The following is a 19257-nucleotide window of genomic DNA, read 5'->3' as shown; positions in this document are numbered from 1 at the left end:
CACCTGGGGTGACACAGCTTCCCAAGCTTCCACCACTCCTTCCCAAAAGCCTTTGGGTGTTATCACATTGTGTTCTAAGCCCACCAGGTTGTGAACTTCCGCCAAGAGCGACTTAATAAGCCTTCTCAGTGCACATAACTCAGCCCTGGCATTCACTTAGTCATTCAACAAATATTTGTTCAACATCGAGGCGCTAGGCACTGGGCTAACAATACAAACAAGTCCCTACCCTTGTGGAGGTTATGTTCCAGTGAAAGAGGCTTAGAATGAATACATTTAGTCTCCAAACAGCTAAGAAATGTCACTTTGGGATCACAAACCATGCAAGGGGAGAAAAACGAATCCAAGTAACTTAACAGAATACTTGGACTTTATACCATAAATCTAAAGACAAAAGTACTGCAAATAAATCTCGAGCTTTTAGTAGGTTTGTTGTTGGTAGTAAAATGGGGTAATCATTCTGAAAATGAGCAAGTTAATAAACATATTGATGTAGTTGGGAGCCAGGGTTTTTGCTATATGCATATGGAATTTAAGAATTTGGGGTTGGGGAAAGGACAGGAAGAGGCCTAGAATGTTGGGTTGAAATTGGAAGTATGATTAAAAAATGGGTTAAAATAGATAAAATTAGATTATTTTCTAGTTCTGACCTCTGGAAGTTCCTAACCCATTGCCCTTGAGTCGATTCCAACTCATAGTGACCCTATAGGACAGAGTAGAACTACCCCCATAAGATTTCCAAGGCTGTAATCTTTACAGAAGCCGACTGCCACATCTTTGTCCCATGGAGCTGTTAGTGGGTTCAAACTGTGACCTTCTGGTTAGCAGCCAAGTGTTTTAACCACTGCACCACCAGGAGCATTAACATCCCATTAAAATGAGCACACCTAAGGTCCAGATATTGATTTTTAAAATAACTGTAACAGCCCTCACTAAGAGGAACCAAGACTTCTTGGGAGAGTGGCCAGTTCCCAGACCAGTGCAGGGAAAGTACAAGATGAACATGGAACAGTTTGTGCCAAAAAGGTAGGAAGTACTCAGAATGATTAGGACTTATCACTTATCAAAAGAACACAGTCACCAGGTTGAAGGGGTTTCCAGTGATCAAATCAGGGACAAAATGAATAACAAGACTGAGAGAGCCCTGAAGGAGCCTTCTGATGTGCTGGAAATGTTCTGTTCACCTGGGAACAATCATATATAAACACTCATCAAGCTGCACACTTAAGATCTATGCACTTTAATGTAAATACTACCTCAACAAAAAAAATTGAGGATAATGACAGTAACAGATATGACAAATTGAATTAAAAACAATCTGAGTCCACGCTGACAGTGAACACTGTAATAAAGAGGGGAGGAAAGTATTTTCTTGATAGCAGAATGCCAACTAAAAAATGTAGAAGGAATGATGAAGTTAGAACAACAACATTTTTCAGGACTCGGTAATAAATGATTTGGGCAAAATTAACGGGCACTAAAATCATTGGTGGAAATGTGCTGGGGAGCACGGTATTTACACAGATTAACTTTTTTATACAGATTATTTTTAAAGACAGACACTGCCTCAACCAAGTTGTCAATGTTACCACCACCAATAACAGAACCAACATCACGTGCCTCCTGATGAGATGTACTGACGACACGCCATTTATGTAGTATTTCTGCCAAAAATGCCTCAGACTCTAAGTTGAGTGACATTCTACAACTAGTGATCTCACTTCAAAAATGTCACACAGAGCAAGAGAGCTGAGTGCCTTCAGGCAGGAGGCTTCCTGTGGAATGGGGTGCCTCCTGGCATTTGGTGGAGCTAGGCTCCTAACCTGTGCGTTCAGGCCGAGGCTTACCAGCAGGGTGAAGTGCCTCTGGGCACTTATTGGTGGAGCCAAAGAGCTTTGTAACACTTGCCCAAGCATGGCAGCAGCCAGGCCCGAAGGGCCAAAGACCAGAGAGAGGCCTGCCTGCGGGCATGGCTGAGAAGAAGCTATCATGATTGAAGAACTGTATCCTGAGTTGTTCCTGAGCCTCAATTGTAACCTATTACTTCCCTAATAAGCCCCATAATTGTGAATACTGTCTATGAGTTCTGTGTGGCCACTGCAATGAATTATCGAACATAGCAGAGAAGTAGAAAGTCCGGTGGGATGGATGGACAGTGTCAGAATTGGTAAAAAGGTTGGAGAGAGGTTTGTCTAACTTCTGCCTCATAGGAATCAGCCTTGGGCTACTCATGCTGATTCTCCCCCATCGTGAAGTCAGAGGAGGTCAGACACCCCCATGCCATTCTTACAATCATGAAGTATTTAGGGATGTAGGGCCTGCAAACTACCCTTAAATAGTTCAGCATTAACAATATGCATATCTATAAAGACATAAAGCAAATGTGGAAAAATGTTAAAAATTATAAATCTTGGTGAAGGGTATACAGACGTTCATTGTACTAATCTTTCATAGTTCTGTAGGATTGAAACATTGTCAAAATTAACTAGAGTCTGGGGGAATGGAATATTCTCTTCTAGTAAACTGACACTCCTAATTAATCAAGCATTAGCTTAACTTTTTTTTCCCATTTGTCTTTTAAATGCATTACCCTTCTTTCCTCATTTAGGGACTAGTAGAGTGAATACAACCAAATCTTTTCTAAAGAGCAGTGGATCTCAAACAATGGTGCTAGAATCAGTAAGGTTAAAGAATCCTGATGTCCTCACAGTACCTCACACCTATTAAATTATAACCTCTGGAGTATTTTTTAAAGCTCCCCAGATGATTCTACTGTGAAGCCAAGGTTGAGAACCACTGCCCTATATATGGCTTCTACCCATCGTCATAATCCTAACCTCTGGGACCACCAATGGATTCGTGTCACTATTCCTTCCTAGAGCCCTTCAGAACACTGAAGACCACCATCGTGTGTCTCTTCTTTCCCTCTAATCTTCTCTCTTCAGTATGCAACACCTCTAATTCCTTTAGGTGCTCTGCTGGTCTCTGAATTGTGGTGAGGTAACCCAAAAATTCCATTTCCAAGGCATATGTACACCAAGAAATATTACCAGAATGTCCACAGCTACATGAATCATAGTATCTCCAAATTGGAAACACCACAAAAGTTTAGCAACAGAAAATGGATAAACTGTGATATAGTCATATAATAGAATATTATACAGCAATAAAAACTACAGCTACATAGACTATCTCACAAACATAACGTTAAGTAAAAGAAGCCAGACATAAAAAGAATATAGTTCCATTTATATAAAGTTCAAATACAGGCAAAATTAAACTACATTGTTAGCAGTCAGCATGGTACTTCCTGTGGGAAGAAAGGAAGGGGTGGTGACTGGCAGATTCATGAAGAACTTTGGAGTGCTGGCGGTGCTCGATTTCTTGACTGAATGGTGGTTATTCAGCTATTTGCTTTGTGTTAATGTACTGAGCTGTACATTTGTTTTAGGTACTTTTCTGTATGTGTGACACACTGCACAATTGAAAAAAAAAAGATTAAAGATTATTGAGGCCCAAGGTATCCGATGTAAAAATTCATTGAAATCTATATAAATACATATACCGTGGTTGCTGCTGTTACCCAACCCTTTTACTTTTCTCTCAACTCTGGGACCAAAATATCTAGGTTTAATCACTGCATTGCGACTTACTAGCTGTATGACCTTGGGCAAATCTGTGCCTCAGTCTTCTCAGCTATAAAATGAGAACAATTTTAACTACTATTGTGTTATCATGAGGACTGAAGGAGTTAAGAAATATAAAGTGCTTAGAACACACCTAAAACAGCAAATACTCAATAAAGAGTAGCTGCTGCTACTACTCATTCTCCCTGGCCTCAGGGCCTCTGTTGAAATGTGAAGGAGAAGCTAGGGCCTTTCCAAGAAAGGAAACTTGCAGAAAAAGAGCTCCTGGATGATGAGATCCAGGCTCTGCCCTCAGTCAGAGGTCTAGCCAGACTCTCACCAAGGGCCCAGGGGAAAGCAGGGGAAGAGCAATTAGACAAGAGCATTTCAGCACTAAAAAAGGTTTTTATTACAAAACAAAATTATAATAAAATCAGGCCTGGTCTCCAACCCTACTTCTCAGCGAAGGCCCTTCGGATGGGGTGGGGGAATATGGGGTAGTGGGTGCTGAAAGAACAGAGCAGGCTAACCTCCTCTCATCAGTCTCAACTGCTGCCCTCCTCTTACACAGGGCTAGAAGAGCATTTCTCAAAGCTTCTCTTCTCAAAGGATGGGAGAGACACCATCCTTCCAGCCAGACAAGGGCCACTGCTGGCACTGGACCCCAGCAATGCCGCATTCCAGGATCCAGGAAGTCTCAGCTGACCTTCAGCAGAGGCTACCCAGGGTCACTCAGCTTGGGCGATGGCGTAGGAGAGCAGCCACAGCAGCAGGGGGCCTAGAACAAGGACTGTGAGCCAGACGGCAAAGCTGGCCAGGATGAGCCTTCGGGCCCGGGCCCCCCAGTGCACTGCCTCCTCGGACCGGCCTGCCTTATGCCGCTCTTCTGCCTGTGGAGGCAGGTTCTTGATTAGATTCTCTCCCTGCTTCTGTCCCAAAGCGCCCACCCCCCCCACTCCAGTCCACTCCCCCACCCCTACTGTGGCTCAAAATCTCACACCCAATCAGTCTCCCTTTCCAGCTTCTGTCTCTCATGCCTCATCTGCAAGATAAGGTATTCACACTTCTGCCCTGCCTACTCCTCAGGCTGACCAAGGTTAGCTCCCAAGATTAGTTATGGGAAAGCATTTTTTCAATCCTTGTACTCCCCATCCTTTTCTACCCATCCCAGTGAGCTTGGAGTATTTCACACATACTCAGTCAAACAACATCCCATTCTAATACCCCAAAGGGTCCCATCTCTTTCATCATTAATGATTTTGCCCTAATGAAACCCAGAAATCCTTATGATTATAGAAACAGAGTTATAAACTCTATAAACAAGTTATATAAAAAAAAAAAACCTGTTGTCGCCGAGTCGCTTCCGACTCATAGCGACCCTAAAGGACAGAGTAGAACTGCCCCATAGAGTTTCTGAGGAGCGCGTGGTGGATTTCAACTGCTGACCTTTAGGTTAGCAGCCATAGCACTTAACCACTATGCCACCAGGGTTTCCATAAACAGTTATAGGGTTGCCATAATGAGCTGGGAAAATTCCAGCATGATCAGCATGATATGTAAGTCAGAAAAGATACATGTGCGGTTTCTGTTAGGTTTTTTGAGATGCCGAAGTCCTCTCAAGGACCCCGTAACTACTTCCAGTCTCCTAGTGATTGCTCTCATCACTGCTCAGCTGTCTCCAGTCTTGCCCCTCCAATTCACCCTCCATGTAGGCCTTGAATGGATCTTTCTGAGACACAAATCTGATCATGTCACTCTCACCTGTATGGTTCCCCAGTACTTTCCAGATAAAGGCCAAATTCCTAAGCACAACATTCCACACCCTGCAGAATCTGGGCCCTCTGGCTTTATCTCGCACTATCCCCTCACCTCCTTAGTCCAGGAATGCTGAATAGTTCAGTCCCTTTACCTGGAATGCCCTTTCACCCTTATTCACTCATCCTTTAAGATTATTTTCCTCTCACCTCCCCATGATGCCTTCCTTGATGCCTACCCCACCATATTCACATTATAATCACATACACATAGCCTCCCTGGCTCCCAGAGTACTCTGGGTTTCCCTCTGTCATGGCACTGATGAGTTGCGTTCTGTTTATTTTATCCATTTTACTGCCATCTCTTTCACTAGACTATGAACCTTTTGACGGCATGAACTGTGTCTTCTTATTTCTGGCACTCAGCCCAGAGCCAAGCATTGACAAGTTTATTAACTTTAACAAATGCAGATAGATCAGATATAGGAAACCACTGCCTTACACTCACCCACCTGCTTCCACTGGAATCACACTTCTCACCTTGATGGCAAACACAAGGGCCATGACTCCCAGGCAAGAACAACCACAGATAATGCTAGTAGCTGCCAAGTGGCGGAGGCGGAGCCAGCAACAGTGGATGGGGGATGGAGGATGAGCAGCCTCCGTGTTGCTCACCAAGATCTCCATTGCCTTCTCCTCGTCCTCCATGACCTGTGGACAACAGTCAAGGTACTTGTAAGCCCCAAACTGAGCCCTTCGTCTGGCTTGCTCAGTCAGACTCCACCCCTCTCACAGCAGTCTGTCCTCATGGCCTAGCCCAACTTCCAGGAATCCTGCCTTACTGGGGGATTCCTCTAGTGACTCATACACCAGGAGAGGAAATGTGTGGCTACAATCTTTTTTTCCTCAATTTAAGATTCCCTCAAGTCTTTGAAGGCAAGCCGGTTTGAGAATAGCATTATCTGTTACTTACTGATAAGCAGAGAGAAGCACTGACAGGTGCACACTGAGAATCAGGAAACACAGAATTCTAAATGCTGCCAGGAACCTGAGACCATCAAAGCCAGTGATTTCACCTTGAATTTCAAAGGGTCTTAGGGTTCCCTGAAGTTCCTCAGAGGTTGCCCCTGAGTATTAAGGATGATCAGAGAGCGGGACCCTAGGTCCTCCACCCCACTTCAAGTAGAACAGCCATTTCATATGAAAACGCAGTTCGGGGGTGGGGTAAGGAAAGGTTAAAAATTACCTATGGCATAGATAGGTAGTTTTTACCTTTCCTTACCCCACCCCCGAACTGAGTTTTCACAAAAAATACATAAATATATACATACATACATACACAGTTGAGGAAACTGAACACCAGAAAGACCTTACTTTCCCAGTTGGGACCACTTTTGATATGTGACTCCCTCCACCTTCTCTCCATTTTAACCCAGGCCACCATCATAATTAGATAAAACACTCCCAAATGATCTCATCACCTAAACAGAAACCTGCATGACGCCTTATGCCATTTCCCATCTCCCTACTCCTCAGGTCCTCTGAGCTCTGGCATCAAACCACCTTTCCACCCTCATTTCCAACCATTCCCCTACACCCTAGACAAAGAGACACCAAGTGTAGCTCCCTAAACATGGGTGACAATGGATCAAGGAGTCAGAGACAAGATAAGAAAAGACCAAAAAATAATGTGGGGCACAAAGGTGCAAGGGAATGGGTTTGAGGAACTCAAAATGAGGTAAACAGATACACTCAGCCAGTGGAGAACACAAGAAGGTCCAGGGAGTTGAGGTCAGAAGAAATGTAAAAAGAACAGGGGCTCTTACCTGGCTACACGCCTCGAGGGACTGTAAGTTTCGGCTCCTGCCTCAGGTTTGATTTGGCTTGGGTGGAGAACGAGCTGACTCAGGACTCCAAGCCAAGCCCAGGGGTGGGGTTGAGTGGCCACCCCACCACCTGAGGAGCCCCAGGAGCTGGGAAGGGGGTGTGGCTGACTCAAACCAGTTTGGCTGGATGGAAAGCAGGGGAGGGTTAAGGGATGGGGCAACTGGAGGTGGGATGCCTGCCTTCATGGAAAGAGTACAAGGAAGCACCTGAGCAAGGATAAAAGGGAAGTCTGAGGCATCAGAGCTCAAAGGGAAAGTCCAAGAGCCAATGGGATTGAACTGAAGGAAAGGTGTAAGAATCCAAGTGACTTAAAATCTCAACCCTTAGGGAAAGGCACCCTACCAGGAGGTCAAATCTGCCAATCTTCCTTCTTCTTGAGTGGAGATTTTCCCCTCAAAGGTGTATATAATCCGAGTTAGAGATCAGGCACTGGGGTTTTGGCAAGAGTAAGAGGGAAGAAAAAAAAACGATGCCCAAGTTCCCATCCAACCCTCCACCAGACCAGAAAATCAGAAGCCTCCTTACGCGGATGCTCATACAGAAACTAAGTTTATTATTTTTTCTTCTTTAAAAAAAAAAAAAAAAAAAACCTCATTGTAGAGAAGCCCCTCCCCCTTCCCCTAAGGGTGGGAGGCTAGGAAAGATAGCTGGAAAATCAAGTACAAGGGGGTGGGGACAGAGACTATCTTGCCACCCTTAACACTGCCCAACCATGTGGGGTGGAAGGGAAGGGGGGGTGAAGAGCCGTATTTCCATGACAACCAGTTGCCTACCCCCTACTTTGGTGGAAAGAAGGGAGAAGGCCCTTAAGTCTCCCTGGAGGCTTTCCCCCTCAAGACTTCAAGTAGTGGTTAACAGAGTCAGGCCTGGTTGTGGGGGAAGAGGGGCCATGGTGGGAAGCCTAGGTGGAGGGGCATCCCACTCACGTCTTGGCCTTGCGGCCTCTGTGACTAATGGTAGGGCCAGCCAGGTGGGGAGGGGCACTGCTGCGCAAGATGCGCTGGTCCCCTTGGTTGGTCCCACCAAGCCGGCGGGGGCCAGGCTTGCGGCGTGGGGTCCCATCCTCTTCCTCCTCCTCACCTGAGGCTTCAGCCTCAGACTCCTCCACAGAATCCTCAGGCCCCAGGGGGCTCAGGGGCTGAGGACGGCCTCGCTTTGCCTGCCCAGGACCCCCACCAACTGGAGCCCCTGCCCGTTTGCGAGGCACCTTCTCAGTCTCTAGCGGGGGGACTAGAGACCCTGGACGCAGCCGGGTCGAGCGCAGTTTTGGGGCTAATGAGACCACAGGAGGAGTCAATTCCAACCCGCCTGGCCCACTCTCCACTAAATCCAGGTCATCCTGAATTACAGCCACCACCATGGACCCTTCACTCTTTCGTCCCCGCATTCCCTCTGCTTCAAGTCGCAGACGGGCCAGGCGGGTGAGGGGGCGGCCTCCATCTTCATCAGAAGAACTGCCTTCACTGTCCCCCTGGCCCTGGAGTTGCTGCTGCCTTCCTAGTCCACAGCTCTCAAGGACAGAAGAGCTGTCACGGTCCAAGACAGGGAGCTGACTGGGCCGAGGTGATGGCGGATTCTTGGGAGGTCGGCCTCGCTTGCGCTTGGGTGGGGACGTTGAAATGGTGACGGTGGTGACAGTGTTGGTGACAGTAGCGGGACAGGCTAGGAGTGGTGGGAAGGATGGCAAGGGTGGTGGTAATGGGAGTGGCTGTGTCCGGCTCTCTAAGTTGCCATCCCCTGGTGAAGAAATGGTCCCAGGGATGGGCAAATCTCGTGCCTTAGGAGGCCTCCCACGCCTTCTTTTCTCCACAGGTGACAAGATGATGGGCTCGGGTTTGTGAATTGACTGGGGTCCAAGAGGGTGGGGCCCAGGAATAAGCTGGGGTCCTACAACAGGTTCTGCAACAATGAGGGTCTCCGCCCCAGGGACTGGGTCAGCCCCATTGGTTTTTCCCTTAGAGGTGGATGAGGGTATTTCATCCACCCCTTGCCCAGAATCTGCCGGAGACCTGTTTTTTTTGGGGGGCCTCCCTCTCCGGCGCTTCACAGCAGGTGGGGTAATGGCAAGCAGCTCCCTTTCTCCATTCTCTGGGCTGCCTCCACCAGTCACCCCCAACTCAATGCGACGACGAGCTATGAAGGGTTGCTGGGTTTGGGTGGGCAGCGTGGATGGCGGAGAAGCTTCGCAGGGCCCACTGGTGGGAGGTGAAGATTCCTGCCCTGACGTGCTGCACGTGGATGGGCTCCCCAGGCTCGCACCCGTCTCAGAAACCACAGGTGCCGGGGTGCTGGCAGTTCCCCGTTGCTGTCGCCGTCGCCTCACCAGCTCCTTCTCCTCTACCACAGTTACTAGCCGTCCTGGCAGCTTGCGAAGCACTTTGGGGCCTGGAGGCTGCCCTGGACAACCAGCACCCTGACCCCGAATTTCTACATCAGCACTGGTGCGACGCCGAGGTGGCCGGGCAGGTGAAGGACCCTCAGGGGAGGAGGTGGCTGAGGATGAGGTTGATGGGGCTGTGACCTCTGCTGTAACAAGTTCCTGCAGCTTCTCTGGGCTGGAGGTTGGGGTCTGGGCCTCTACCAGCTCTTCAGAGTTCCTGACAGCCTCCAGTGGCTCCTGAAGTGGCTCATCAGATGCTGCTGAGGGTGGGAGCTCCACTCCATTGCTCTCACTCAGACACACAGGTACCTCCTCCCCATCAGGCAGCACTGTGAGAACTGTCCCCTGGGCAGGTTCTTGCACCTCCTGTTCTTGACCATTGAGGATGCTGCCAGACTCCAGGGTTAGGCTAGGTGCAGGAGGAGTGAGAGAAAGGTTCTTCTCTGACATGGGCAGGACCTCAGCAGCAACTGGCAACAGATCCTTGGGGGACACAAGAGCGAGCGGGGAAGCCTCAGAACTGGCCATGCCAGTGAGCTCCAGGGACTCAGGAGATGCCAACGCTTGTGCACACAACTCTGCCTCAGGCCCCAAACCCAAGGGGAGGTTGGTGCCTGGGGGGGAAATAGGCACAGAAGATGGACCAAGCAGAAGAGGGGAGGAAGGAGTTAAAAGAGGGGTATGGGCTGGTGGGGGTGTATGAGCTGGTGAGGGGGTACAGGCAGGAGGAGGAGTGCAGGCAGGAGAACAACAAGAGGGAGGAATCTGGGAAGGAGGAAGAGGTGGAGGAGGAGGCAAGATATGGACAGGAAGAATGGTTACTGGATTTGGGGACGAAATGGGGACTGGGGTGGGGACTGGGATAGCAGGAGCTGGAGTGGGTCGAGGCCTAGGTGCCAGCCGGGGAGTTCGCTCCCTAGCAGGGCTGCTGCGGGGGGGTGTGGAGGTACTGCGGGTATGTTGGGTAGGTGTGACGGGAGTGTGGTTTGCCCCTTGAGTCTCAGCCCGGGCTCCACGAAGACGCTCACTGACTCGGGTTCCCGGCCTCTCAGGAGCCTTGATCTTCTTACTGCGCCGGTGGCTGCCTCCACCTGTCCCACAGGAAGTCTCATCCCCAGCCCCTGGCCCCTCCTCCTCCTCTTGGGGTAGGCGGAACACCTCTTCCTTGGCTTGGTCCAGGTCCTTGCGGGCAGCTTCCACTTGCTCCTGCCAACAAAAGAGCCCAAGGGATGGTTAGAGGGTGGCAAATAGAGTGGGAGTGGGTAGAAATCAGCAGCCTCCCACTTCCAGCTCCACCCCCTAGAGATACTCACTTCCGCCTGTTTGAGTTCCTCACGGCTCACTTCCTCCAGCGAGGCTTCCAGGAATTTCATGGCATAGCGCTCAATGGGAGTCAGCTGCAGGGAAGAGTAGTAGTGATGGACAAACGGAACTGCTACCCAGGGCTCATCACCTTTGCTTGTTATTACCAAAAAGGAGGAGGGTCGGAGAGCCCGTGGAAGGGAGTTGTAAAGGGTGAGGTTGAAAACTTGCAGCTTCAACACTGACCTGTTCTACAAGGGCAGCAATTTCCTGCTCAGCCCGGGACATCTCCTCATCCTCAGCCCCAGGCCGACTGGCCTCTTCTCCCTCGCCAGCAGGAAACCCATCATTTTCATTGAATTCCGCTAGCTCAGCCACCTGTTCAGCTTTGGCCTGAGTGGCCGCACGGATATCTTCTTCATCCTCTGCCCGACACAACGCCTACAAGGGTGTGGGAAAGAAAAAACCATCATACCTGCCTGAAAAAACTTTACCATCCTGGGATTTGATTCTGGCAAAAATTTGAGGCCAAGTTTACACCAAACCAGATTTGCAACAGAACTCCGCAACGCCCTCGTGGGTCCTCAGAGTTACCAAAGCAACTCTGTGGTTCACGTTAAGGATGGAATGGACTTGACCAGGACTCCCACTAGGGACAAGAGGGTTGTTCTAGAGACCTCTAGCTCTACTTCCTTTCCTTGGAGTTAGCTTTAGATCTCTGAAAAAATCAGTCACAAAAAATTCTGAATATCAAAAACCCTAAAATTCTTTTTTGTATTGACATACTTCACGACAAGTCTCTCCAACAAATGAACCACATTCGATCTTTTCCTTGAGATGAATACCCAGAGTTCACACTCAAGTCACTGAGGGATGCGGACCAGAATGTGCCCAGCCATGACGAGAAAGCACTTGGTAGGGAAAAACGTCTCTATGATGCTTTACACATCTGGGGAGCTTTGGAAGAAAGCCGCTCAGACCCCATCACAGAACATTAGGATTTAGCTGATTTTGAGATGGCGCCCAAAAATCTATTTTGAAAAGCTTTTTTAGTGATTCTATTATGCATCAATACTTAGAAAACAGTGTTTTACACTGTGTACAAAGTACTTCTTCTATGCGTTATACCATTTAATCCTGACAATTACTTTCCTCTCATTAGCATTTCAGAATACCGGAAAATGAGGCTCAAAGGAATAAAAAGACTTGACTTAATGGACACAATTACTAAGATCCAGATATACTGTTTGAATTAAAACCTAGAACTTAAATCCAAATCCTGTCTTCTTTCTACTAAATCATGTGGACCAATGAGCAATCTACTTAAACTATCAAAGGCTGACCATCATCTGGTAAGCAGCAGAAATAGTTATCTCCCCTGGATAAGGTCAACAGATTTATGAGAAACAAAATACGCTGCAAGCATTTGCTCTACTTTAGGAACTGCCCACTCTTTTTCACCTGCTCCAGGATATGGGTCTGCTTGTTAGCCACAGCCTCTTCCTCCTCTTCAGGGGCAGAGGGTATGGATGAGTTAGATGGCTCCTCCAGGGGCATATCAAACAGCTCTCGGATGGTCTGCTATTGGTAAGGACAGAGGAAAAAGAGTCAGAACCAAAGGCCCTATATCCAGAGCCATGAGGCCGATAGCTCTTGGAAGTACCAGAGTTGCCAACGGTTGGAGAGAGCTGGTCCATGGAGGCCTAGGCAGCTCCTCTTTAATAAGCAGAAGGAATGCCTACAGGTATAGCAGTTCTCTGTTGCCCAGGCTAAAAGATCTTAGTAAAACAAAACCAAACCGACTCACAGTGACCCTACAGGACAGAGCAGAACTGCTCCATAGGATTTCCAAGGCTGTAATCTTTACAGAAGCAGAGTGCCGTATCTTTCACCCACAGTGCAGCTGGTGGGTTTGAACCACTGACCTTTGGGTTACCAGCCAAGAGCTTAACCACTGTGTCAACAGGGCTTCTTAAAAGATCCTAGTACCTGTTTAAAATAGGCTGTGGTGAAGTTGCCTCCCTCAATGGCCATATCTCCCAACATTCTCTTCTGATTTGCCTTTTTAAGGATGTTCTCCTCCACTGTCCGTTCACTGATAAGCCTAGGGAGTGATGAAGATCATGCATAAACAGTCAAATATATCAATGAAACCACATCAGCAATGGGGAAGTAAGGTGAGGGGAGACTAGGCAATACCTATAGATGTGGACATCTCGGGTCTGGCCAATTCGGTGACAGCGATCCTGGGCCTGAGCATCCATGGTGGGATTCCAGTCACTGTCATAAAAGACAACAGTGTCTGCTCCTGTCAGGTTTACGCCCACACCTCCACTCCGAGTTGAAAGGATGAAGCAGAATATGCGTTTGTCTGCATTGAATCGTTCCATCAAGGCCTACAGGGAAAGGAAAAACAGTAGTACTGGGAGGCATACCCCAGAAACAGACCCAAGACTTAGTGGGCCCTTTTTGGGGGCTTGAGGCCTGGGAAAAGAAGACAGAAGTTGGGGTGAGTAAGGGCTGCAGATGCCTGGGTTACCTGTCTCTGCTCAACTCGAGTAGACCCATCCAGACGTAAGTAGAGGTGGCCATGGTAAGTAAGGAACTGCTCTAGTACATCCAGCATTCGGGTCATCTGAGTGAAAATGAGCACCCGGTGGCCCTCTGCCTTGAGCTGCCTCAGCAGCACTGCCAACGTTTGCAACTTTCCTGAAGAGATATGAAAGGGTACAGGGAGCTAGAATAGAAGACTATGAGTAAAAGGCAATCAAGGCTTTGAGCCAGGGTTTCAGTTAGTCCAGGGGATCAAAAATACTGAACTCTATACAATCTTTTCCCTTAAGGGTTCCCCTCTTCAGTGTGCTCTCAGAGGGGAAAAAAGGAATCCTCAACAACGTATGAGCAAGCGATCTTTATGTGCTACAACAGTCACACTAGCAGAAACACAGAAAAATCGATTAACAGAGTTCAAGAGCTCTGTGGCCATGGCTGACAGACAGGGATTTAAGGTCACAGATCAGAACCAGAGAGTCAGATGGGATCTCAAGAGGCTATCCAGCTCACGCTTGCATAGAAGTAACTTCTACAACATTTCTGATAGGTTGGTTTTAACACCTTTGACAAAAACTTTCAGTATTTTACCAGACAGCTCATCCTCTACTTTGAACAGTTTTCAATAAGATCTTTTTGAAGTAAAATATTTATTCAACACGTATGAATAAAAATTCTCCTAATTTTCTATGATGCAGCCGTTAAGAGCTACACCAAGACACAGCTGCTAACTAAAAGGTCAGCAGTTGGAATCGACCAGCTGCTCCTTGGAAACCCTACGCGGCATAGTTCTACTCTGTTCTATAGGGTTGCTATGAGTCGGAATTGACTCGACAGCAACGGGCTTTGTTTGGGTTTTGGTTAAAACACTTATGAAATCTCTAAACATGTTACTAAAGAAATGTCTGGGCAAGGCTGTGGCAGAAACTATTCACTACTGTCCAACAGCCATTCTTGGTTAACAGAACCTGGTTAACTTTACGGGCAGCTGGCAGAGATCCCTTGATTATATCGGCAGGCAGGCCCCAACCAAGCCCCAGAAGATAAATCATGATCGGTCTAAACAAAGTTTGTTTCTCTTTGCCGTCATGAGTCAGAATCGACTCAACGGCGACAGGTTTGGTTTGGTTTGGTTTTGGTCTGTCAGTGACTGCTCTAGGGATGGGCATACGGCCCAGTATGAGCCAATGAATCGTGAAGCAAAGTCTAAGGGAGGGTATTCTTTTCCAGAAAAAAAAAAACTTGCTAGGATTGTAAGGATTATCGTCTCAACCTCTTGCTTCCTGCTTGGAGCACTGCTGTGCTCCCTGCTAGTCATCTTGAGATCATGATGAAATAAACATTAGATAAAAAGATCAAAGCTAAGAATGACAGGCAGAATAAAGAGAAAAGTCCTTGGTTTTTTGAAGACAATTGAACTACTAAACCAGTCCTGCACTTACTAAGAATTCCTCATTAACAACAAATGCTCTTGTGGTTTAAGTCAGCGACAGTTGGTTTTTATTTTTTACTTGCAGCTAAATGCATTCTCATCAATACAAAAAGCCTTGCTTTTCCCCCAATTATCCGGTTTGCTCTGTAGTCTTAAATCACCACACACCTTTCCTCATATATCTGAAAACTCTATGCTATACTGTCTTGGTCATCATTGTAGCCCAAATGATTAGAAAAATATAATAGACGTTTATAAAATATTCACTGAATGAATGAGTTAGCAGCACACATTTTCAAGTTTCACTGAAGTCAAACCCACGAATGCCAAGAATCCATCATACGGCCACTTCTCCATCTTACCCATAAGCATAATCTACAAAACCACCTACCACTTCACCGAAATTCACAGAGACCCTCTGATATCACAGTCTTACTACTGGCCACCGAACTCACCGCAATCATACTGGATGAGCCTCAAGTCAGGGAACTGGGTGCGCATGTTGCACACAATACGGTGTAAAGGACGAGCCCGTGGCCAGAGCTCACAAGCCAGTTGCTCCTGGAAGGCTGCCTGACGTGGGGCCAGCCAAGGGGGTGGATGGCAGGCATGCAGGGAAGGGGCAGGTGCCTCCACAGGAGGCATGACAAAGATGAACCTGTGAAAAGAAGGTGGCAACAGCATAAAAGATGGGACTCTGAAGGGTTCCCAAAACTAACACTTTCACCAGTCCTAACCCACTACACCCACTGTGAGGCCCCCAGACCCACTTCCCATTAGCACTTAGCCCTGCCAACCTCTCAATGATTTCTGACAGCTGGTCTAGTCGTTGCTGGGGAAACAGTACAGCCCTGCGGGCAGCCTCGGTAAAAGTCCAAAAGGTGGGGTGGTTGGGGCCAGGAGCATGAGGACCGATGGGGCTGGCAACAGGTTGGGGCAGGGTACAGAAATCCAGGACTTCAGTCCCATACACGGGTGCCAGGGCCCCATGAGCCTCGCTAAGTTGGAAAATCCGTTCCAGACGTTCAGATCGCTGTCGCTTCCTCTTTTCCTCCAGAGAATCCTAGGGATGAGAAAAAAACAAAGAGAAAGCAATCAGTGCCCTCAAAATCCACATCAAAGCTTTACAGAAAACCTGACAATTCTTCTCAGATGGAAAAAGAATTTTTTTTATGAGACCCACAAAATTCAAAAATACGATATGCTTTTTTAAGTTTTTCAAGTTGTCAAGAATGAGCAATTCCTTTCAGCACGTTAAAATTAAATCTGCAATCCAACAAGCTTATAAAGTGAATGATCTGCAGGCACTTTCCTATGCGACACTTAGCTTTTGAACATCTAAGTTAATTTATCTTGTTGGGGTGGGTCCAAAACAATTATTGGAACCCTTCTCCAACCAGCTGAACAGGAGACAAAGGAGCTAATCAAATTACGGCAGGTTTCTGCCAAAGTCCAGGCAGGGGTGGGAACAGGAACGGCTAAACAGCCATACAAGTTTCGTCACCCCAAGAAAGAAAAGGAGAAGTGCCCTGGCAGCCAGGACACCTGTATGACTTTGACCCAATTGCTTCCCAGCTCTGTACTTCCAGTTTCAATCTGTAAAACCACTTGACTCCCCTTTGTAGCACTTATCACACTTGTAGTTTTATATTAGTTTCAACCCACTACACTGTAAGCTCTACATAATCTGAACTGTATCTAATTTTGCTCATTATAATCACCCAGTATCTAGCTTAGTACCTGACACAACATCAGTTCTCAGTAAATATTCATTAATAGAATGAACTAATAATGAAGGAGACAACCCGGAAAGGGTCCTGAAAAAGGAGTGTCCCAAATCTCCCTTCCTGACTGCTACCTTAAGCATGATCTCTTGGCTCCTGGTGCTCCAAGTGAGGAAGGGATGTCCTAGCAAAGGGAAAAACCAATACAAGCTAGTTCTAAAAAACAGTGGTAAGGGAGAAAATATTTTCAAATCATATATCTGAAAAAAGACTTGTACCTAGAACTCTTACAACTCAACAATAAAAAGACAACTCAATTTAAAAATGGACAAAGGATGTAAAGAGACTTTTCTCCAAAGAAAATACATAAATGGCCAAACGGCACATAAAAGAATGCTCAACTCAACATCACTGGGCATTAGGAAAATGCAAATCAAAGCCACAGTAAGATACCATTTCACACCCACTGGATGGCTATACATGGAGAAAATGGAACACTCACACCTTGCTGATGTGAATATAAAATGGTATAGTCACTTTGCAGTACAGTTTGGCAATTCCTCAAACACTTAGACATATAGCTACTATACAACCCAGCAATTCCCTCCTCGGTATATTCCAAGAGAAACTGAAAACGTATTTCCAGACAAAAACTATTCGTAATAGCAGCACTATCTGTAATAGCCAACACGTAGAAACAAAACAAATGTCCCTATCAATTGATGAATGAATAAATAAAATGTGGTAGAACCATACAATGGAATACTATCTGGCCTTAAAAAGGGGTGAAATGTTAAGACACGAATGGACTCCGAAAATATTATTAGTTGCCACTGAGTTAATGGTGACCCCAAGTTTACTGCTAAGTGAAAAACCAGTCACAAAAGACCACATCATACATGATACTCTTTAACGTCTGAATAGGCAAATCTATACAAAACGGAAGTAGACTGGTGGTTGCCCATGGGTGGGGTAAGATAGGGGTAGAGGGAATGAGTGCTGATGAATACAAGGTTTCTTCTTGGGGTGATGAAATGTTCTAAAATTAGTTAGTGGTAATGACTGCAGAGAGGGCAGTGGCAGCTCAGTAGTAAAATCCTCGCCTTCTATGAAGGAAACCAAGGCCCAACTCCCAGCCAATGCACCTCATGCGCTGCCACCATTTATCAGCGCAGACTTTCATTCTGTTAGGACGCTGAGCAGTTTTCAGAGAAGCTTCCAGACTAACATGGATGAGGACGAAAGGCCTGGCACAGAAAGAAAGGCCTGGCAATCTTTTCAAAAATCAGGTAATGAAAACCCTGTGAATCGCAATGGTCCCATCCTGTTGTACACAGGCTCGCCCTGAGCTGGGGCTAACCCGCCAAAAGCCAACAACAGTGACTGCACAACTCTGTGAATATACTAAAAGCCATGGGGTTACGTACCTTTAAATACATAAAACGTGTAGTGTGTAAGTTATATCTTGATGAAGCTATTTAGATAAAAAAATGATGACAAGAAGCTGCCACCTCCCTGCAGATCAATCAAAATTCAGCATTGACCGTGGTTTTCTACCCCTGGGTTAGGACCCGGGCTGCTATCTGTCTACTCTCAACAAACCAGGACCAGCCTGGCAGCATCAGAAAAAGAAAGGAAAAAGGTGGGGGAAGCAAATAGAAAGCAGCTCTGATAAAAGAGTGAGAAAAAGAGAAGAAAAAGCCTAGAGATATTCACTGATACTTTTCTTCTTGTTAGTTCTGGGATTATTTACACCAATCTAAGCTGCAAGTTTAATTTAACCGAATACATATGGGAACAATACATAAGACAAAAAAATGTTACCAGCTCACAAAGAGAGGGAACAGAGTTCCTTGTTTTGCCCACTTCTCACCAGGTAAAAACTAAAAGAAACAGCTGTCAGAAATTTATGATCTTTAGGGAATTATCCTGTGGTGGAGGAGTCCTGGTGGCGCTTAAGTGTTCAGCTGCTAAGCAAAAGGTCGGCAATTTGAACCCACCAGCCACTCCATGAGACAAAGACATGGCAGTCTGTCTCCATAAAGATCACAGCCTTGGAAACGCTGTGGGGCAGTTCTATTCCGTCCTATATGGTCACTATGAGTTGGAATCGACTTGATGGCAATGGGTTTTTTTTTGGTGGGGGGGCGGTTTTATTCCATGGTGTGTCATCCTTCCTTTGGAAAGAATACGCAATGAAAAAGTACTCCCACATAAGGACCGTCTCTTGTGGGGAACAGGAAAAAGTAATGGAGTCAATAAAGCTGTGTTCTCACTGTGTAACATTAACTATCATTTGACAGGCAATTGCATGTCAATGCTAACTCAAAAGAGTAAGCAAGAACCAAAGAGACCCATGGTAACAAGAAGGCCTTGAACGCATCAGTGATAAACAGTCTGAAAAGCACATCAGGTCCTGAATAACCCCTCTGAGAAAAGTAGAACATGGGTTGTTACTCCCTTTTTACAGACAAGGGTACAGGCCTAGCGAAAAAAAGGGACTTGCCCAGTATCATTCAAGTACTTGGTCTACAACACTTTGACGGCTTTGAAATTTGCCAGAACAGTGACATTATCCTGTTCCATCCGCTCTAACCTACCC

The 19257-nt window shown here is 46.7% G+C and overlaps 2 protein-coding genes across 8 annotated transcripts in view; both read right to left on the bottom strand.

Annotated features, from left to right (window-relative positions):
- Positions 1-3228: 3228 nt before the first annotated feature.
- Positions 3229-7735, bottom strand: TMEM265 (transmembrane protein 265). Of its 4 annotated transcripts, none has more exons than XR_007519572.1 (3): positions 5921-6620; positions 4157-4516; positions 3229-3475 (listed from the first exon to the last, which is right to left on the bottom strand). XR_007519572.1 is itself a non-coding variant. In XM_049903213.1 (3 exons), the coding sequence occupies exons 2-3, from the start codon at positions 6086-6088 to the stop codon at positions 4355-4357; spliced, it is 330 nt and encodes a 109-aa protein (XP_049759170.1). In that variant the 5' UTR covers positions 6089-6091; positions 7207-7735; the 3' UTR covers positions 3485-4354. The 4 variants fall into 4 exon arrangements, 2 of the variants coding, with proteins under 2 accessions (XP_049759170.1, XP_049759169.1); XR_007519573.1 differs by having other exon boundaries at positions 4194-4516; XM_049903213.1 differs by lacking the exon at positions 3229-3475 and adding an exon at positions 7207-7735 and having other exon boundaries at positions 3485-4516; positions 5921-6091.
- A 101-nt stretch (positions 7736-7836) lies between these two features.
- The window catches only part of SRCAP (Snf2 related CREBBP activator protein), a 31341-nt gene continuing 19920 nt past the window's right edge, over positions 7837-19257 (bottom strand). For all 4 annotated transcript variants that reach the window (XM_049903208.1, XM_049903210.1, XM_049903211.1 and 1 more), the window contains 9 exons: positions 15729-15994; positions 15387-15589; positions 13489-13658; positions 13149-13345; positions 12939-13053; positions 12411-12530; positions 11196-11390; positions 10961-11044; positions 7837-10853 (listed from right to left, as the gene is read on the bottom strand). In XM_049903208.1, the coding sequence (XP_049759165.1) occupies positions 8190-10853; positions 10961-11044; positions 11196-11390; positions 12411-12530; positions 12939-13053; positions 13149-13345; positions 13489-13658; positions 15387-15589; positions 15729-15994 (4014 nt within the window). In that variant the 3' untranslated portion in view covers positions 7837-8189. The remainder of the gene's footprint in view (positions 10854-10960; positions 11045-11195; positions 11391-12410; positions 12531-12938; positions 13054-13148; positions 13346-13488; positions 13659-15386; positions 15590-15728; positions 15995-19257) is intronic.

This window comes from Elephas maximus, chromosome 12 (assembly GCF_024166365.1).
Source record: "Elephas maximus indicus isolate mEleMax1 chromosome 12, mEleMax1 primary haplotype, whole genome shotgun sequence".
Classification (NCBI taxonomy): Eukaryota; Metazoa; Chordata; class Mammalia; order Proboscidea; family Elephantidae; genus Elephas; species Elephas maximus.
This window is presented reverse-complemented; position numbering and strand designations above follow the sequence as displayed.